General features: G+C 33.5%; 2 protein-coding genes across 5 annotated transcripts; one reads left to right on the top strand and one right to left on the bottom strand.

Annotated features, from left to right (window-relative positions):
- Positions 1 to 602: 602 nt before the first annotated feature.
- On the bottom strand, positions 603 to 3,536 carry LOC130992642 (eukaryotic translation initiation factor 3 subunit I-like). Its single transcript, XM_057917365.1, has 8 exons — positions 3,078 to 3,536; positions 2,355 to 2,570; positions 1,829 to 1,956; positions 1,625 to 1,744; positions 1,442 to 1,531; positions 1,179 to 1,265; positions 996 to 1,075; positions 603 to 860 (listed from the first exon to the last, which is right to left on the bottom strand). The coding sequence occupies exons 1-8, from the start codon at positions 3,259 to 3,261 to the stop codon at positions 785 to 787; spliced, it is 981 nt and encodes a 326-aa protein (XP_057773348.1). The 5' UTR covers positions 3,262 to 3,536; the 3' UTR covers positions 603 to 784.
- A 10,042-nt stretch (positions 3,537 to 13,578) lies between these two features.
- Positions 13,579 to 19,865, top strand: LOC130992589 (uncharacterized). 4 transcript variants are annotated; one of them, XM_057917280.1, is made up of 14 exons: positions 13,579 to 13,768; positions 14,816 to 15,076; positions 15,160 to 15,194; positions 15,294 to 15,372; positions 15,487 to 15,565; positions 16,288 to 16,359; positions 16,430 to 16,602; positions 16,795 to 16,851; positions 17,378 to 17,570; positions 18,137 to 18,356; positions 18,452 to 18,562; positions 18,930 to 19,055; positions 19,194 to 19,245; positions 19,379 to 19,865. In XM_057917280.1, the coding sequence occupies exons 2-14, from the start codon at positions 14,819 to 14,821 to the stop codon at positions 19,529 to 19,531; spliced, it is 1,608 nt and encodes a 535-aa protein (XP_057773263.1). In that variant the 5' UTR covers positions 13,579 to 13,768; positions 14,816 to 14,818; the 3' UTR covers positions 19,532 to 19,865. The 4 variants fall into 4 exon arrangements, with proteins under 4 accessions (XP_057773263.1, XP_057773266.1, XP_057773264.1 ...); XM_057917281.1 differs by having other exon boundaries at positions 13,762 to 13,998; XM_057917283.1 differs by lacking the exon at positions 16,795 to 16,851 and having other exon boundaries at positions 13,588 to 13,768.
- The last annotated feature ends 6 nt before the right edge of the window (positions 19,866 to 19,871 follow it).

Below are 19,871 nucleotides of genomic sequence, written 5' to 3'. Positions count from 1 at the left end.
ATGTAAATGATCAAATAGAAAATCTTCCTTCTATGGTATATACAACTCAATTTGGATCATTTTTGTGATTTATGATTATCATCAAAAGATTATTACCCTAACATCTGAGATGCATCATTGTATATATAAAACGTATATATGGTGCTACGGAAAGAAGATTTCTACCTAATTTTGTCCCTCTTATGTCGTATTTTAGTTTCAAATTTCATAAACCACAAATTAAAGGCAAGTTGTACTATACTTGACATTGAGCATGAATATTTAAGATATTTCAATCAAGAACTTCAACCAATTAGATCCCCCAAGGGAACAATGATAATTATTTAGTTTGATAAAAAAACGTCACTTAATGGATCTAAATCTTATTTAAATTTTAAGATGAGTAACCCATTTATGTTTTATTTGTAGATGCTATGCCTTGCGAATTTTATCAAGTATGTACATGAAACCTTTAATTTTAGTTCAAACCAAATAGAGAATTAAATCCTTATTAGTACTAGTTTTTTACTATTGCTACACAGCTAGCTCTCAAGGACTCAAGATGCTCTACTATACCTGAACATAATTTATTGAATCTCTCAAAAGTAATTCTAAATGTTCAATTAGGTCAATAACCAGTCGAAAATAAATTAAAATTGGTGATCAATTTAGTACAGGTCCACCTCTATACAAACATTTGAGCTCAATGTTCCAAAATTTCATCATAACATGGTAGTAATAATTTGAAGAACTAAATTTGCATTATAATGTAATACTAATTTGAAGATGACCAAACACTTAATATTCAAATCTTGATGTTGAAGTAATCTTGATCAAAATGGTGCAACCTCACATATCCATCTTCCCCGCCGCTTGAGAAACTATGGACATGATAAAGGAAAATTTCATCAGATTGAAACACAAAACGATATTCATGCAGAGTCATTGGAAGAGAAGACACACATTGATCATATCATAGGTAATGGGATGTAAAGGTACAACGAAAAAAATCTCACCTCCTGCCATCTGGATTGAATGCCAGGGCGTTAATGGGTCCAAAATGGCCTTTTACACCACCTATTTCTTCGGTGAGGATCTGTAGAGAGAGAGAGAGAGAGAGAGCGAGAAATCATGGATGAGCTCTTACTTCTTTGGTGCACATTACATTTTTTTTTGAACGTGTAGCAACATGAGTCTACCTTGTCATAGAATTTGGCTTCAAATTTTCCAGCACGATGATCAGTTGTCGTAACAGATGATGCGTCCTGACCACCTCCAAGCACCACCTATTTATGCAACGACAGTCAAAATCACTATAAGGAGATATGACTATATGAACTGCTTTAAATGAACTATATATCCGAAAGCACAGACCCAAAACAGATAATGTATTTATGAAGAAAAAAATTGGGAATGGAAAAAGAAGACAAGGAGAGATCTGCCTTCTCCTTCCTGGACTTACATGATCAAGAAGTGGAGACATTGCAACTGCATTTACTGGGCGTTCTGTCACATAGGTTTTGATAAGTTTTAATGTTCTTGCATCCCAGAGCTGAAAAATAAGGATAGATCAGTCAACACGAGAGGACTGCAAGAACTACGGTGATATAGAGATGTCAAAAGACGTCAAGAACAGCTGACAAACCTTTGCCGATTTATCCAAGGATCCAGTGAGAAAATGTGAACCATCTACCGACTTTGCAAGTGATGTAATGGTTTTCTTATGCCCTTCCTCTTTTTCAGACTCTTTTAGCAGCTTCCCCGTCTGCAATTTGGAAAACGATATGGTGGGATCAATTCATTATAGAAGATAAACTTCATTTAGCACCAATTTTGAAAAAATACAAACCTCAGCATCCCATATGCGAACTACAGCATCTTCACCACCACTTATGATTGTCCTATTCAGGGGTCCCCAAACTGCTCGATTGATTCTTCCTTGTGGCCCCTTAAGAGTGAGTACTGATTCTCCAGTCTCTGCAATACCAACCAATAATAATTTAGCCAACTGACCGGTAAAGTTATTTGATACGAAAATCAGAAGCAAGGGAACCTTGGGGAAACAAACAACAGCTCATAGATGAAACATTCATTGGTTTCACAAATTTTAATCTAGCTCCTCCATAACACATTTTTCTCACTTCAATAATTTATTTCCCATTTAACCTAAACGATACCCTAATCATGCATCTGAACAGTGCAATAGTTTCTCTAACTTCCATGTTCATCAGAATAAAATTAAAAAAGTAAAGAAACTCATCTGCCTGTACAGGTAAGCATGCTGCTATAAACTAGAGGTCGATGACCTCTTGTTAGCATAGTTAAATATGACATAGTTGCTCAAAAATACAAAATGTACAATGCTAACAACTCACGGTCTTCTGGGTCTCTTGCTATGCGTTTGATGTGAATGGCAGAGGGCAACCCCATGAAAGGATCTGTGGTTAGGACTGCAAGCTTATCACCAACAGCAAAATCGACAGACCTCGCCGGTGAATCAAAATTAAAAGTGAACAGCGGAGTTCCTGTTTGGACATCCCATATCTTTGCAGTCTGATCGGCACTTCCAGTTATAAGTCTTGTGGAATCCCCTACAACAATAAAAACCATCATCATAAGGCTTCAAATACGCAACCAAAGTTACCAAACAACAAGCCTGAAGCCACTAGTAGCATCACCGTGCAAATGATCCAATTTTATAAGAAAACCTTCAACATGACTACAGCTACATAAATGCGGAACTAATTGACGAAAAATGGCATAAAAACCTCCAAATCCGCATTGATAATCGACAGGCATCGATCGAGCATGTCTTATTAGGAATGAAAACCAAAGGAAAAAGAGGTGGGGGGGGAATAGAAAAGAAAAATGGCTTCAAAACAAACAATCAAAAATTAGCATCGCCGAAGAAATTATCAAAGTTCAAAATAAAAACCTGGAAACATGACTCAGTCTATGAGCTTACACAGTAACATAAACCCGAAACAATCGACCTAAAAGCTCATACAAATCTCAAATTCGCATCATTACTAGCAGGCATTTGATCAATCAAGTCTCACAACGAATGAAATCCAATAGACAAAAAGTAAAGGAATTACGGGATATATCGCAGGTCCAAACAGCGCCGTTGTGGCCGCGGTAGGTGCCGAGGCGCTCGCCGTTGTCGGCGAACCAGACGGTGGGGTCGTGATCCTTGGCGCAGGAGAAGAGAAGATCACCTTCCCGATTGTACTTGAGAAACGTAAGCGGCCTCTCGTGACCTTTCATCAAAATCGGCCTCATATTTGATTCCTTCTTTCCTTTCACTCCCTCACCGAATAACAATGAACTGCTTCGCTTCGCAGTGAGCAGATCGTGTCAAACTTCCGGCAGCGGCGGCGGAAAACCCTAACTGTGTCTGTGTTGCTTGAGTATTGGTTTGAGCTGGAAGGCTGGCGGACTTTAACCCGATCCGGTTTGCTTTAAATATTTTTCATTTTTTCATTTTCTCTAAGATCGATTTGTTAATGAGTAGTCACAATACAATAGTGGGAGAAGAAGGGATCATAGTACCAAATTTGATGCGTCACTAGGGATAGCAATCGGGTACGACGGTTCCTGATAGTAACTATCTATACTCATACCCACGAATTAAATGAATACTTCTTTCGTCCCAACTTTTAGTATCCAACTTTCTTTTTTTGGTCGTTCCACATTTTAGTATTCATTTCTATTTTTGGTAAAAGTAGGTGGGGCCCTTACTCCACTTTAATTATTTTAACTCTCACATAAAATGTGGGATCCTTATTCCACTCACAACACATTAATCACTTTATTAAAACACTTGCCGTTCTCAACTGGATACCAAAAGCCGGGACGGAGAGAATAGTATTTTTTAATTACGAAACTATCCATGGATATCAAATGGTATCCAAACCCGCCACCCGCGGATACCCGCTACCCGTCGGGTATCCGCGAACCCGCTACCCGTCGGGTATTCGTCACCCGCTATCTGTCGAATACCCGTCACCCACTATCTGCCGGATACCCGTTACCCACTACCCATTGGATACCCACGAAATAAAATTTAATTATAAATTTATAACAAATTTAACGGGTAATTGACGGGTATTTCACGGGTAATTGACGGATATTTTCGCGGATATTTTTCGCGGGTAAACGGATTTCGCGGGTATGGGTAGTAAGTATCCAAATCCATACACATGAACTAAATGGATAGTGAATTGCAACCACGAAACTATCAGTGAATATCAAATGTCTCTCAAACCCACCCTAATAGGTTCGAGTTTTCACGGGTATCCATTACCCGCGGGTAAATTGCCATCCCTATGCGTCACACAATAGAGATTTACATTTTTTTTTAGAATGGAGATTTACAACTTTGGTTGTGCATGTGTAATTTAAGATCTTTTTTTTAAGTAGATCGATAATGATTCCCTATTTTCCCATAAGTTAAGGTTATACCGATTCCCCATTTTTTTTATATAAATTACAGAAATAAATAAAGAAATTTAAAGATCGCACGACGATTGACTCAAACTCATGACCTCGGGTCTTAAGCATTAATCACTTACAACTAGACCAACGCACGCACACGAATTAATCGCTGAACTTAAACCATTTTTATTAATCACCAACACACGCACAAGAGGAAAGATAAAAAGGGGTAGGGAGGAAATAAGAGAGATAATTTTTTAAAATCTTTTAAACAATCACATATTATTCATTTTAAATATATTTGTAATTTTTTAATATTAAATTAAAGATTTTGTCACGATCTTTAATTTAAGATGTATACTGAATATTTTTTTCATAAATAATGCAATTAGTAAAAATAGTGAAGCTAATCTTTTGTTATTTTGATGGATTAAAACTTTGAGATATCACAAGACCTTTGTGATGAGGCGTGAAATATGTATTCATCCAAGACCGTGTCACATGGTCTACTCAGATAAGCCAGAATATTAAAGGAGACAGATAGTACCAGAGAACACTCATCTTCAGACAATTTCCAGAGAAGACCAAGTCAGAGAATACCTTTTTGTTTCTAATTTTTTTTATTCATTTCGTCTACTCTAGATTATATAGATATATATTTTTTTGTTATATTTTTTCTATCGATACAGTATATCACATTTTCATAGTTTTTACCACATAGTTCTTATTCAAAATGGAATTGCAGCTTATCACTATCTTATATGAGTATTATTGCGTGTTTATTTAATGAAATGTGTAACAACATATTTTTGTCTAAAATGATCATAAAATGTTCAGTTAATGTATGTATAATATTTAGTTACCTACATATTTAATTAAACATGTAATCACATATTTTTATCTAAAATGATCATAAAATGTTTTCAAAGCGTATATACAATATTCAGTTACATGTTTATTTAATGAAATATGTAATGATATATTTTTGTCTAAAATGATCATAAATCTCGAGTTAATCTATATACGATATTTAGTAAACCTAAATAAAAATATTAAAATATCAACATTGGTCGATATTTATAATTTTATATATTGACTTTTCACAAATTTATTTATTTATTTATTCTTTCTTTTCTTTATGAACGAATAGTTAGCAACTGTAAAATAAATAGACATTTAAAATTAATCAAACCACTATAGTTGTGTATCAATTATAATAGCACCAAGTTAATTACCTCCGTCCCAGTCCAATAGGCTCGTTTTCCTTTTTGGGATGTCCCAGCCCAATAGGCTCAGTCTTAAATTAGAAATAATTAGGGACTTCTTAATTCTTAATTAAGGGAAGATATACCCTTTGATTTGAAAACTCTAATATTCATTTCTCACTTTAATTTCATTCCTCCCTACACACTCTCTCTCTCTTCGACTTCCCCTCCCCTTTTCAACGACCAGAGCGTCGCCGCCGACTCCAGAGCTCCGGCGACACAGTCCCCAGACTGCACCTCCGTCGTTTCTTGCCAGCCGCCACCGACTCCCCCAGACTGCACTATCAATTAGATTCGCCGCCTAGCTCAGATCTCGTTTCCACGTTCATACTCAGATCTCGTCGACCGCGTTCATACTCAGATCTCGCTTCCCCCTAGCTCCGACCGACAGTAGCGGTTAGCTCACCGCCGGCCACCATCTCTCTCTATCTCTCGGCTCAACAGTATCAACTCCCACCCGACTCCAGATCCCGGCGACTTCATTCCTCCTCCCAAGTCACCAAGTCACCATTCTCTCTTCAATTTCCGGCGACTGTCCAGAACTCCGGCCACCTTCTCCTTTCTCTCCTCAATTTTCGGCGACAACAGGGCGTGCGCCACCCCCTCCCCTTCTCTTCTCAAACATCAATTTTTCGATTTTCTGGAAGCATTAAACAAAGTTCTTTGTGATTATGGATTTTGAACATCAATTTTTCTTAATGTGATTTATGTTGAGGTTTGTCGAAGGCTGGCCTTTGTTTGATCTGCATTACTATTTTTTTTAAGTGGTTGATCTCCATTACTTAAATTGCTTAATTTAATTGTAAAGTAAAGGTGTGATTAAATGTTTAATTGGTGTGGAACCCACCTTTTTTCTTCCAAATAGTGTGTTTCTTAATCTCCGTGCCGAAAGGAACTGAGCCTATTAGGCTGGGACGGAGGGAGTATAACATAATCATGACACTATAATTTATAGTATTAATTAATTTTTTATCTCTTAAATATTACCTCAAAATAATATGTTGTGAAACGCAAATAAGTAAAACGTAATTAAAAGTTTCAAAAATCCTCAAGACTAATTGAAAATTTGAAAGAAAAATATCTAGATATTTTGATGAAAATTTTATGTAGATAATAATCATCATTAGATAAAAATATTTTGACAAGATTTTAGTCATTCATTTGGTACACCTCCAGCTATAAGATGGTTTCATTTTCATTTAAAACGCTACCATCTTTATTTTAGTTATTTCATATAATAATATAAGTAACTTATAAAATTTTATTTTCTAAATATAATATTTTAAAAATATAAGTTTATTACTATTTTAATTAAATAGGTATGTCCGTGTATCGCGTGGAAATAATACTAATTTATATAATAATAATAAAACTTAGCGAATTTCGACGGACTATTTACTAGTTGAGACTAAAACTATTACAACCTAATTGAAGTAAACCATAAGTAAATACACTGCAAAAGAGTAAAAGTTCAAAGCATAACCTTTCAAAATTCAAACTCACCAATTGAGTAATTGCTCTAATTCTTCGCTTAAAGTTACAGCAATTGAGATGAAAGGAAAATAATATATGAAATTGGAGTCAATTTATTGAGATGAAAGGAAAATCATATATGCATATAATGGCAGAGGATTGATAAAGAACAACTTTCTTGTTCAACATATGCAGGAGTAGTGAGTGTGTGCTTTTTCTGTTTCATTTATTTTGTAAGAGAGAAAGAGAGCACGCGCGAGTGTGCAGTATTATGAATACTGCCTAAATTAAATTCTTATAATTTAAAATATAGTATTATTAGAATGTGTTTAGTAGATATGCTTAGGAATGATGTGATTTTTTTTGTAAGTTGTTATTAACCAAGAAAAGAAAGAAAAAAAAACACTCACACTCTAATCATCTAGATGATTCGAACCCTTAACTTCTTAATTATGGCAGAAACGTCTTATGAGAAGAACGTGATTAATAAAACCAAGTTAAATAATACCAAGAAAAACAACATTAGTTACCTATGTAGCCTATTTAAATACGAAATTATGAATACTTCCTAAACGACACACACATTCACCATTAAAATATTAGTGTTATATTTTTTTGGTCTATTCTCTATGTAGAAACATCATTAACTTCATATTTTTCTTCATATTTATATCAATATATGTTTATCTTTACGTGCTAATGTTTCAATAAACGTCTAAAAAATAATATTAAGTATCGATATCAATGTATATTTATCTTCAATTTTTTTTTTTTTTTTTGCTTTGTTCTTTCTTATCTTTCTATAAGACAAGGAAACATGAAAAGCTTATTCAATTACAAAATGTAATAGTATAGAAGATGTCAAATTAATAGATCCCAAGATGTATAATGCAAATAGTTTTTTTTCTTTTCTAATATTTAAAATCAAATAAATATAGAGTGTATTTTGAAAATAGCCACTTTTATATAGTAAAAATAAATTTTACCCACTAATATAAAAACTTAAAAAAATACCCACATTTACCATTTTACCCTTACATATAAAATTTTACAAATACCCATTGTTCACTGGTTGTGAATTCGACTCGAATTCACAACTGAATTCAAGTATTGGTTGTGAATAACAAGTGTTGGTTCTGAATTCGCGTGAATTCACAACCAACATTATTTCGAGTTGTGAATTCACAACCGATAAAACTTAAATTCACAATCAACACTATTTCAAGTTATGAATTCACAACCAATAAAACTTGAATTCACAATCAACACTATTTCAATTGTGAATTCACAACCAACGCCGATAATTCAGTTGTGAATTCATAAACCTAGTTGTGAATTCAAGAACATTTGTACAAAATCATGAGCCTCGATCTCATCACATCATTCATCATGCAAGTTGGAACACAAATACCAGAATCCACCAAGAACAAATAATTACAGAAAGAAAAACTCGAGATTGCCAATTGAATCAAGGTAAAAGCTCATTTCTCAAAATTTCGAATTCCAATTGCGTGATTATGAATACAAATCACCATAAAACTAAAAAAAAATATAGCCGGAGATGAAATTCATCTTTAAACATGCTGCTCCACCACAATAGCTTTCGTACTGACTATTCTTGCATTTCAGTAAAGTAGACGGCGGCGCGGCAGAAGGCGGAGTCTCTGGTGCCTCTGCAGATTGCGCGGGCGCTGCAGATCCGGCGACGATGCAGATTCGGGGCGGCGCGGTACTGAGGCGGCGACGTGGTGAAGGACAAGCGTTGAGGCGATTGGAAGCAGAAATCGAGACAGATCGAGAGAGAGAGAGAGAGAAATCGGCGCCGGCTGAGATTCGACGGCGGATGCGCCGTTGCCGGGGTTGGTAGCTCTGCTTCTGGCCTCGTCGTGGGCGACAGAGTTGGCGGTGGCCGTGGGAGCATGTGGCGGCGCCGCTTGGAAGAGAAAGATCGAGAGAAAGAGAGAAAAGAGAGAGGGCGTGTATAGCGAGAGAGAGGAGAGAGCGGTAGAGAGAGAGAAGAGAGAGAGAGAAATGAGAGAATGAGAGGAAATTAGGGTTTGCCCATTTATATAGAAGGGTAATTTAGTCCTTTAACACAAAAAATGGGTATTTTTTTATGTTTTTATTTGAGTGGGTAAAATTTATTTTTACTATATAAAAGTGGGTACTCTTATATATTAACACATAAATATATTTCAAAAGAAAGAACAATAAGAATAGTTGTTCGGTAGGGCTGGAAAAATATACCAAAAATTCGGTATACCGGCCATACCGTACCGTAAAATACCGCAAAATACCGAATTTAAGGTATACCGATTTTTTTGGTAAGGTATGATACCGTACCGAAGATTTACGGTAAGGCAAAGGTATGGATTTTCCAAATACCGGGGTATACCGGTGTATACCGATACTGCGGTATATACCGAAAAAATCAATAAATACCGTATTAAAGGTATATACCAGAATATGGTATGATACCGTATTACTGGTATACCGAATATTACTGCATATACCGGTGATGCGGTATCATACCTTATTCTGGTATACCTTAATATTCGGTATATACCGGTAATAAGGTACAATACCTTATTCTGATATAACACAGTTGTTCATATATATTGGTATACCGAAAATCGCGGTATATATCGTATCAAAAGCTATAGTTTTAAAATATATAATATTTATTTTTATGTCTATATTTTTAAAAATATTTATAAATTTTATAAAATGATGTATATAATCTATATTATGTGAATATATACAATTGTACATGAATTTATAAATATCATCAAATGATACAAAAATAAATAAAATATAGTATATATAGTATAAGTTATACAATAAAATAAAATTATTTATTTTGATATTATAGTATAGTTATAATATATAACTAAAATTATTGTTTTACAATAAATTATACATCTAACTTATAATAGTTACATATATAATAGCATAGTTATAATATTAGTATTATATTATAAATAATATTACGTCTAACATATAAATTATATGTAACTTATAACATCTATATAATTTACTATATATTACATGAATGCATATAAGTATGCGAATATAAATATCATCAAATGATATAAAAGTGAATAAAATATAACATAGTATGTAAGTTATATAATTTAATATAGCTGAATTATTTATATTGATATCATAACACAGTTATAATATAATATTCTATATTATATAACTAAGATTATTGTACAGTTATAATATAATATTCTATATTATATAACTAAGATTATTGTTCTACAATAAATTATACATCTGACGTGTAACATCTATGTATATAATAGCATACCTATAATTAATATTGATATTATATTATAACTTAGATTACATCTAACTTATAAATCTCATATAACTTATAACATCTATATAGTATATAGTATATACTATATAACTTATAAATTTATAAATATCATCAAATGATACAAAAATAAATAAAATATAGTATATAGTATAAGTTATACAATAAAATAAAATTATTTATTTTGATATTATAGTATAGTTATAATATATAACTAAAATTATTGTTTTACAATAAATTATACATCTAACTTATAATAGTTACATATATAATAGCATAGTTATAATATTAGTATTATATTATAAATAATATTACTTCTAACATATAAATTATATGTAACTTATAACATTTATATAATTTATTATATATTACATGAATGCATACAAGTATGCGAATATAAAGTACGGTATACCAATTGAATTTTTTCGATTTTGATAATACCGATTATTTTGGTATACCGTTAAAGTGTGGTATACCGTGAAAGTACGGTATACCAAAATTCGGTAAGGTATACCGAAATAAAGGTACGGTAAAGGTTTTGTATATTCTCCACACCGTACTTAAGGTATACCGAATTAAGGTATACCGTAGGTAAATGTATGAATTTTCTCCAAACCGGAGGTAAATGTAAGGTATAAGGTATGGTCGATTTAATAAGGTATACCGTACCGTGCCACCCCTTGTTCCATCCCATGTTTACTAAAGTAATTAAGTGTTTTATTATTTCTTATAATATCCTTCATTAAGTGTTCTATTATTTGGTAATTAAGGCCATTAAATGTTTATTGAGTTCAGTAAATTAGAACTGTGATTTTTTCATTTTGTTCGATTTTCTTGCCCCAAGTATGATTCTTGTTCCCATAGGTAATTATATAGGGCATATTTTAAATATCTATTTTAACCACAATAAGTGTTGTGTAGCCTTTATGTAATAGATAATTTTATTTATATTTTTAAAATTAAATCCTATTTAATAATATGATTTAAATATTAGCCAAATATATGGATTAAATCACTCCATTCCAATTTTCCTCAATTCTCATTCATTCTTATTATTATTTTTTTAATCAATTTCTATATCTTAAAAATCATTATATAAATATTCCAACAAAATAAATTCTATTTCCTCAATATATATATATATATATATATATATATATATATAAGCAAAATAAATCCTACCGTACGTGGCATCCTATAATCACTCCATTCTAATTTTCCTCAATTCTCATTCATTCTTATTTTTTTTCTAAATTTTAATCAATTTCTATATCTAAAAATCATGATATATTTAAAAACTAAATATCTAAAAAATCATTATATAAATATTCCAACAAAATAAATTCTATAATACGTGGCATCGTACAATCACTCCATTCTAATTTTCCTCAATTCTCATTCTTTTTTATTTTTTTATTTTTTAATCAATTTCCATATCCAAAAACTATTAAATATATAAAAATCATTATATATCTACAAACTATTAAATATCTAAAAATCTTTATATTAGTATTCCATTGATCAATAAAATTTTATTTATATCCATACACGAAAAATAGAAAATACATATATTTGTAATTTTGAGGTTGTAATGATTATTGTAATATTATACTTCATAATATCCAACTCTCCAATTTCAATGTAAAAACGTACTTGATTTACTTTTTAATATATATGACTTTGATGTTATTAATTCTATTTATATTCCCTAAAAAATTATCTTCGACCGCATGAGCAGACCAATTCAGGTTCTAACGTATATAATACTTTAATTGAGTTAAAATAAAAATTACTCTTAAGATAAGAATGTAGAACTAATCTATACCCTTAATCAATAATACTTTAATGGATACGATTTAAAATTTATTACTCCTTAATTTGCCTCTAATACCTATTGTATATTAGGAATAAAAAAACTACTATAGAAAAAGACTACAGATCCCTTAAAAATCATAACAAAGTTGAATTGAAACTCTGCTTACATATAGTTTTCATAAGATATTTAAATTAGGTCGGTCAATTTCAAATAAATATTATAATTTTATACTTTAAAATAATTTCATTAAATTCTTTATTTTAGTGAAAACTTTCATGAACAAAAAATTACATTAATAATTTCATAAATTTATATTTTAATAGATCCCGTCGAATTTCGACGGGTCACTTACTAGTAACTTATAAGTTGTTTAGGGGCTTATAAACCCCTTTAAAATATTTGGCAAAATAAGCTCCTAAACAGCTTATAAGCTGTAAAAATAAGCTCCCCAAAAAATAAGTTTCTCTACCCCAACTTATTTTCTCATTATCTTATACGTAACACTTCTTTTATAAAAATAACTCAACTATGATTTTTATTTTCATCATATATTATTCTAATTTCATTTTTCTTCGATAATCTCTCTTTAACAAAGATTTTCTCCCACTAACTAAAAGTTCTCTTTCTAACTTATAAGCTCATTTACCCAAATACTTTAACAACTTATAAGCTCATTTACCCAAATACTTTAACAACTTATAAGCTCTTGAGAAATTTCATTTTATAAACTCTTGAAACATCTTATAAGCTCTTTAAAATAAGCTTAGCCAAACATCCTCTAAATCAAATCGAATATAGTATGATTTAGACTGTAAATGAGGATCGTCCAATGAATTTTGGCCATATAAATGTAAAAATGGACGATAGGTTAGACCCAACAAATGGATCTAATTCTCTAAAGCTATTATCCCTCCTATTTTGGCACTAGAATCTCTCTCAGAATGGAAGAACTGGGTTCGAAAAGAATGTGATTCTTGATATATGCTAATTGAACTTTAGCTTATATATGTATATATTTCTAAGACAATAAAGCACAAGAAATTAATTTATTCGTTCTTTTAGATAAATTAGAAGCAATGAAGTTCTTAGATAGATTGAAATATTGAGATATCTAAATTATTGATTATTTTAATTATTTAATTTAATTATATTTGATTTATATTTTATTGAAATAATGAAATTAACTTTTTTTTAATTTTTTAAATAAATATATTCAACCATGCATCATATCACACTAAAGTAAACTCGTTTTAATTTACAAAAATACGCATATATTCGATTGTCTATTTATTTAATCGGAAGCATAGAACTCGCCAAACAAGCCCTTGCCCCTTGTCCTTGTGCATCAACCACAATCAGAGTCTTGTACTCTTTGTTTCAAGAGCTGTACGTCCAAGTTGCATTTTTATATCCGAGAGTTTCAAAAATCCACTTTAGCTTCCCAGTAGCAAGCTTCAGAATTCCTCTGTATACAAGGTAACGCTTAAATTTAGGGTTTCGATTTTTATTCTGGAGATTTAAGGTTTAATCGATATACAAAAATATGTTATAGTGCGCGCGTCGCGTGTGTGTGAATGTGAGCATTTTTCATCTTACAAGAGGTCATGTTTGTTCTGCAATTTTTGGCGCCGATTTTTTTCGAGTAAATTCTGTTCAACGAACTTTTTGTTGGTGACTAGAGAACCAAATTTCATCGGGTTTGTATGGTAATCGTCTGTAATCTGTAATTTTATGTCTGCTGCTCTTGTTGTGCATTTATTTAATTTTTTGTGTACAAATTTCTAGAGATAATTGTTCTGGGTAGCTGTAATCTAGCATATTATTCATTCTGTACTGTTTATATGGTAATTATTTGTTTTCTGTTTTGGTTTATTATAATGAAGGCAATGTGTTTGGTTAAACGCCTTGAGGTACCATCTGCTATTTCTATCTGAAATTCGTTTGTGTCCTTTTGATTTACTATATAAGGTGTTTCCGGAGACTCGAAAGATGTTCCTTCTTGTATGGTTTTAGAGGCATCGGTTGTGCCTTTTCTTGCTTTAAGTTCATGAATGACACATATGAAAGTACAAACCTCACTTGGTTGCTCAAGTGACGCGTTCTTTTTGCTGGTCTATCAGTTTTACTTTCTTGTCTTCTTGCTTGAGCCTTTTTGCTTTTCTGGTTGAAGCATGCCAGATGATAGTTATGTTTTATGAGTTTCCAGACCGGAGATAAGTTTTTTTTTGGGGGGGTGGGGGGGGGGGATCTTGAATTTTTATACCACTCTTCTCATTTTATTCCATTTTAACAAGAGAGAAATCGTTGCTCCACTTTGGCCTTAGCTTTAGCATTTCACATCATTTGGGTCATGTCACCTGACACCTGGGAGAAGCTCTTGAGGCAGCCTGGATCTTTATACCACCCTCTCTCATTTAATTGCTTTTGAATAGAAAGAGGAAGTGTTACTCCACTTTGGATTAGCATTTCATGTCATTTGTGTCATGTCCTGGCTGATAAATTAAACTTTATTTGATTTCTCAGCTCATGGGCGACCAGTCCGATGAGCCGCTTCCTCCAGGAGTACAATCTCTGCCGTGTTCATCATTTGATTACGCATCCTCCATGCCAGGTTCCAATTCTAGAAGCAGCCTTTTTCCTCTTGGCCTGTCAAATGCACCAAAAGTGGATGCTGGTGAAAAAGCAATTATGCAGCCTCATGAGAATTCCGACAATTCTAGTGTGCAATATGAAAGCTTTAATGATATCGAAGCTGCTGCTCAGACCGCTGTGCTGCATGAACAGGTACTTGTTTTTTAATTATGCATCATTTTATAAGGTTTGTACCTCAGCGCTCATCTACATGTGATGTTTCTGTATCATTTCAGGAAATAGCCACCCAGAAGATCTTTCAGAGCCAGAGGTTTGATCTGAAAGATTCTCCGTAAATAACCTGCTCTCAAATTATATGAAATTAGAACTAATCCTGGGTTCTTTTGCATCTGTGTATGTGTCAACTCAGAGGGTCAAATAATGCAAGTGAAAATTTGGAGGATAATAAGGACATTTTGTCTGGACGCCACGACCCAAATGCTCTAAAGGTGGTTCGATATTGCCATATTTCTTAACCATTTTATCTTGTTCTATGGTGCGCTTTCTTTCTATTTTTCAATTATTCTCCAGTACTAAATTGGATGATTTCTTAATTCAAACAGGAGCATCTTCTGAAAATGACCACAATACATCGAACAGAAATGGCCTCAAAACGTGGCAAGCCCACTTCCATGGAGGAAGGTTAAATTTCTGCCATGAATATTTTCCAGTTTCCACCTCTTAAATGCGTTGGTTTTTGGTGTACAATAAGAAGCTACCATAAAATTGTCTGAAGATCCTCTATATGGGGTTTGTTTTCATGTTTCTTTAGGATCATTGGGATGTTAATATGTACACAAGTATTTGAGATGCTCTTTCTGTTCTATATAAGCAAGAGATAGGGACAGATGATCCTTTAGTTCATGTATTTCCATAATAGTTTTTGTCTTGGGGATGACAAGAAGGAAATTATATTCCTAATAAAATGAGAGGATTAACAAGATTTTACATTATGAGATCTCTACCAGTTTTGCTCCACTAAACTTCCGGCAAGGATGAAGAACCATTACTTCTAATACTGTTTCGTTATCAATTGTCATTACTGCATTTTGATTACTCTCTGGCTGATAATTTTTAATTGATTCTGTGCTAGAAAATCTAGTTTAAGTATTTCATATGATGATTTTTTTGGCATTGATTGGAGTTATTATCTTTTCGAAGTATTGAAGATGTTACTAACTCAGTAAGGTGGTACATTTTTTAAGTCTTAAGATTTATTATTCTTCTCAGCCTCTTTTACTTACATTACTGACAATACGAATGACCAAAGTTGGCATTATAAATCTTGTTTCATATGGTTGTCTTAAGAATTTGGTGCCCCTTTACCGTACGATGATTAATGTTCTTCTTTAACTTAACGTCAGGCAATCTGGAAATAGGGAATGGATATGGTGTGCCTGGTGGAGGTGCTTATTATGGTGCTCCGGTACACAGTGGTAAGAATGTTTCCACTAAAAAAGTTGCTTTCACTAGAATGTTTTGACATGGCTTCATCTGCATCATTAGAAAAAAGAGTTATTGATGGCATGAAAACCAGCCAAACAAATGCTGAGCTCAATGGCGAGTCTGGACAGAAGTCAGCATCTAAAGATTTACCCGAATATCTTAAGAAAAAATTGAGAGCAAGAGGTATTCTGAAAGATGACAAAAGTGCAGGATATCTGTCAGAGTCAGAAAATGTAAGTAAAATAATTTGCTGTGAATGTATTTGGGCTTGGAAACTAATCCTCTGTACAAGGCTCTTCTTATATTAACTCAGACTGCTATTTTTTAATCAAGATAATATGTTATTGATGTTTGTTATGAGTTTCTCGAGGTAGTCTTAGTATTCTTTTTTAAATTCTGAGTTGGATTGGAATTTCGGACTCTAGAGATTGGAAGCTCAATCAACTCATGTCATGACACCTGGAAATTTGCCCCCTGGATGGGTGAGTATGATTCTTTATCCTTGTGAAGAATTTTTAACTAAATTTACATCAATGTTCCTTCGTAGATTGAAAGTTGAAACAGCTGAAATTATGCATCTAGCTATCTCCTATTTGAAGTTGGATTTGTGGGCAAATGACTAAATAGATCAATTATCTTGTATCTGGTGAATCTATTCACATAAGATCCATCTGCTAGACACACATATTCTTTTAATAGCACATAAAGTACATTGATTTACACATTCACAAAAGAAGTAACAATTTTTTTAATTGACCATGCATATAAAATGCCCTATGTTTTTCACTCCCTTATTCATGAGAGCAACTACATGATCAACTTTCTGAACTCTTTGGCTGGCTTTTGTTATTGATTCTGTTTCACCACTTGGAATACACAATATGGCTCAATTTCTTCCAGCTTTAGAATCACAGACTCACAGTCAACGTCTGTTTAACATAACTAAGCTTGTACTTCTCCTATTATTCATTGCTCATTGATATTCCTCGCATTCAATTCATTGGATAGATTGAAGCTAGGGACCCTGAAAATGGTGCTGTGTTTTATCACCATGCAAGTTCAGGGAAAAGCCAGTGGGAAAAACCTATTGAAGTGGAGAAACCTATTGAAGTGGAAAAACCTATTGAAGTGGCTCCTACTACTGTCTTTGCAACCTCACCTCTTCTCGAGGATTGGATAGAGGCATTTGATGATACAACGGGTACATTCTTACAAACCTTTTACTCATTTGCATTTATGGTATATTCCAGGTCTTCAAGGGTTTTTGTATATGGAGTTATTTGAATTATTGTAATTCGTGATATAGGTTATAATCAAGCAGTTTGATTTCTTCTTTTATGTCGTTGACATTGGATATATATATATATATATTTGGTATTCTTTGCTTCTTAGGAAGTTGAAAGTGAGTGATATTCCTGTTTTGCTTATTTGAATTTAGAAGCTGGTAGCTCCTCTTAAAGTTAAAACTTTTCCTATCAATATATCTTGGCTTATATTTTTTGTTAGTAGTCTTTTCTTTTGAATTGGTTTGTAGTTGTTCACTTTTCATTTTCTGTGTGTAACTTCTTTGGACAGTCAAATTTGTAGGCCAGCTATTTTTGTTGTAGTGTCGTGTTATGATAGTGTGGCTTGATTGGGAATGATGTTATTATATGTTAGATGGCTTAAGCCTCTGATACTTAAGGAGAAACATCTTTGTCACTTTCCTCACCGAAGTATCACCAAAAGATTAATGTGTTCTTAGTTATTTCATATTTTCATTCTCAGGTCAAAAGTATTATTATAACAGGAAGACCAATGTGTCGCAGTGGGAGCATCCAGGAGCACAACAGCAGGTGACCCCACAGCGTTACGAGATGATGGTCTCCCCTAATGCAATGGATGGAAATTTGGAAGACAAGTCATCCACTTTTCCGAGGTGCATGGGATGTGGCGGTTGGGGAGTGGGTCTTGTGCAGTCTTGGGGCTATTGCAATCACTGCACTCGGTACTGTATTTCCTAAATTATTTTATTCTGATGCTAGGACGTTGATTATGCTGAAACTAAATTTAATATGGGGTGCTTTATATTGCTGCTTGCAGACTTCACAATCTTCCACAAAGCCAATACTTATCAACCTATGCAGAAAGCCATATCCAACCAAATAGTGCTGGAAATCAAGGACACTCGGAGAAGAAGGCCCCCCAACAAAGGTGATATTTCCCCTTCTATTTTGTTGCGTGAATTTGATGTGATATTTGTGGAAATAGATCCAATTACATGTTAGAGCTGTAATGAATTCAGGCATTAGGTCACTCTCTTTTCAAAAGAAACGGTGGGTTTGGGTGGGGGGGGGTATCGCCGAGAAGTGAGAACCGGGCAATGAAGTTTGGCTTCTTAACTTGAAAGGACAATCAGTCGAAACCAGTAGTGATAAAGCAGATGGATGTCTTTTTTGCATCTCATACGTATTAATGCTGTCTCGACTGTTCCAATTAATTGGGTAGCTTGCAGGGAAGAGGATAACATGATGATTATATCTTCTGCTGTTTAAATGTTAATTCTGAGGGACTCATGCAGGTCCGATGCGAAACCCCCACCTTGGAAAAACTATAAGAAGGACAGTAAGAAACGTGCATACAGCGAGGAAGATGATCTGGACCCCATGGATCCAAGTTCATATTCAGATGCTCCTCGTGGCGGTTGGTATGTTACTTTTCTTATATCAAGAATTGGAAAATAACGACAATTTATAATTTTCCATATCGAGATCAGAAAAGTAGCCTGAAATCGTTTCTCAGTGAACTTTGCGGTTCTCAATACTAATGGTCAACATTTCTACAGGGTTGTAGGCCTCAAAGGAGTACAGCCAAGAGCAGCAGATACCACTGCCACGGTACGTTGTTACCATATTAGCACGATGAATTTTCTTTTACGAACTAAAGTGATCAAACTATCATTTTCTGCCCATCTGTGCTCGGTGTGTGCCTCCCCCCACCTTCTACTCATCTGCAAACTTTGAATTCCAGGGCCCTCTTTTCCAGCAGCGGCCTTACCCGTCGCCTGGGGCAGTTTTACGTAAAAATGCTGAAATTGCATCTCAGAAGAAAAAGCACAATTCTAATTATGCTCAAATATCCAAGAGAGGGGATGGGAGTGATGGTCTTGGTGAGGCTGATTGAACGAGACTACGTATCGATGCCACTTGTCTCTTGTTGATTGGCGTGAATGATGAAAGGGGGACATGAGCGATGCAATGCATAGTTTTGATGTTCCCCTTTTCTTGGAGTTGAAGAATTAGAGGTATTATTTTTGTAGGGGTGAAAGTTTCGGCATCAGATGCAGATGATTTAAAGTCGTTGGTTGGCCATGTATAAAGAAATATAGGTTTCCCGTCGGGATGTTCGTTCGGTGAAGACATACATGACATTACTTTTTGTTCAATATAAATGTATAATTAACATTTTTCAATCAGAGGGTAAAAGAATAAAGGGTAAATTGCCTTTAAATTCAAAATATTTT

This window comes from Salvia miltiorrhiza, chromosome 7, assembly GCF_028751815.1.
Source record: "Salvia miltiorrhiza cultivar Shanhuang (shh) chromosome 7, IMPLAD_Smil_shh, whole genome shotgun sequence".
NCBI classification, from domain to species: domain Eukaryota; kingdom Viridiplantae; phylum Streptophyta; class Magnoliopsida; order Lamiales; family Lamiaceae; genus Salvia; species Salvia miltiorrhiza.
This window is presented reverse-complemented; position numbering and strand designations above follow the sequence as displayed.

Coding starts and splice junctions, on each gene's coding strand:
- LOC130992589 (XM_057917281.1), top strand. Junction 15,077..15,159: donor CCGCTGTGCTGCATGAACAG/GTACTTGTTTTT, acceptor GTATCATTTCAG/GAAATAGCCACCCAGAAGAT. Junction 19,246..19,378: donor CAGCAGATACCACTGCCACG/GTACGTTGTTAC, acceptor TTTGAATTCCAG/GGCCCTCTTTTCCAGCAGCG.
- LOC130992642 (XM_057917365.1), bottom strand. CDS start 3,261: ATGAGGCCGATTTTGATGAAAGGTCACGAGAGGCCGCTTACGTTTCTC. Junction 2,571..3,077: donor TTGGACCTGCGATATATCCC/GTAATTCCTTTA, acceptor TTATTGTTGTAG/GGGATTCCACAAGACTTATA. Junction 1,745..1,828: donor TTCGCATATGGGATGCTGAG/GTTTGTATTTTT, acceptor TCCAAATTGCAG/ACGGGGAAGCTGCTAAAAGA.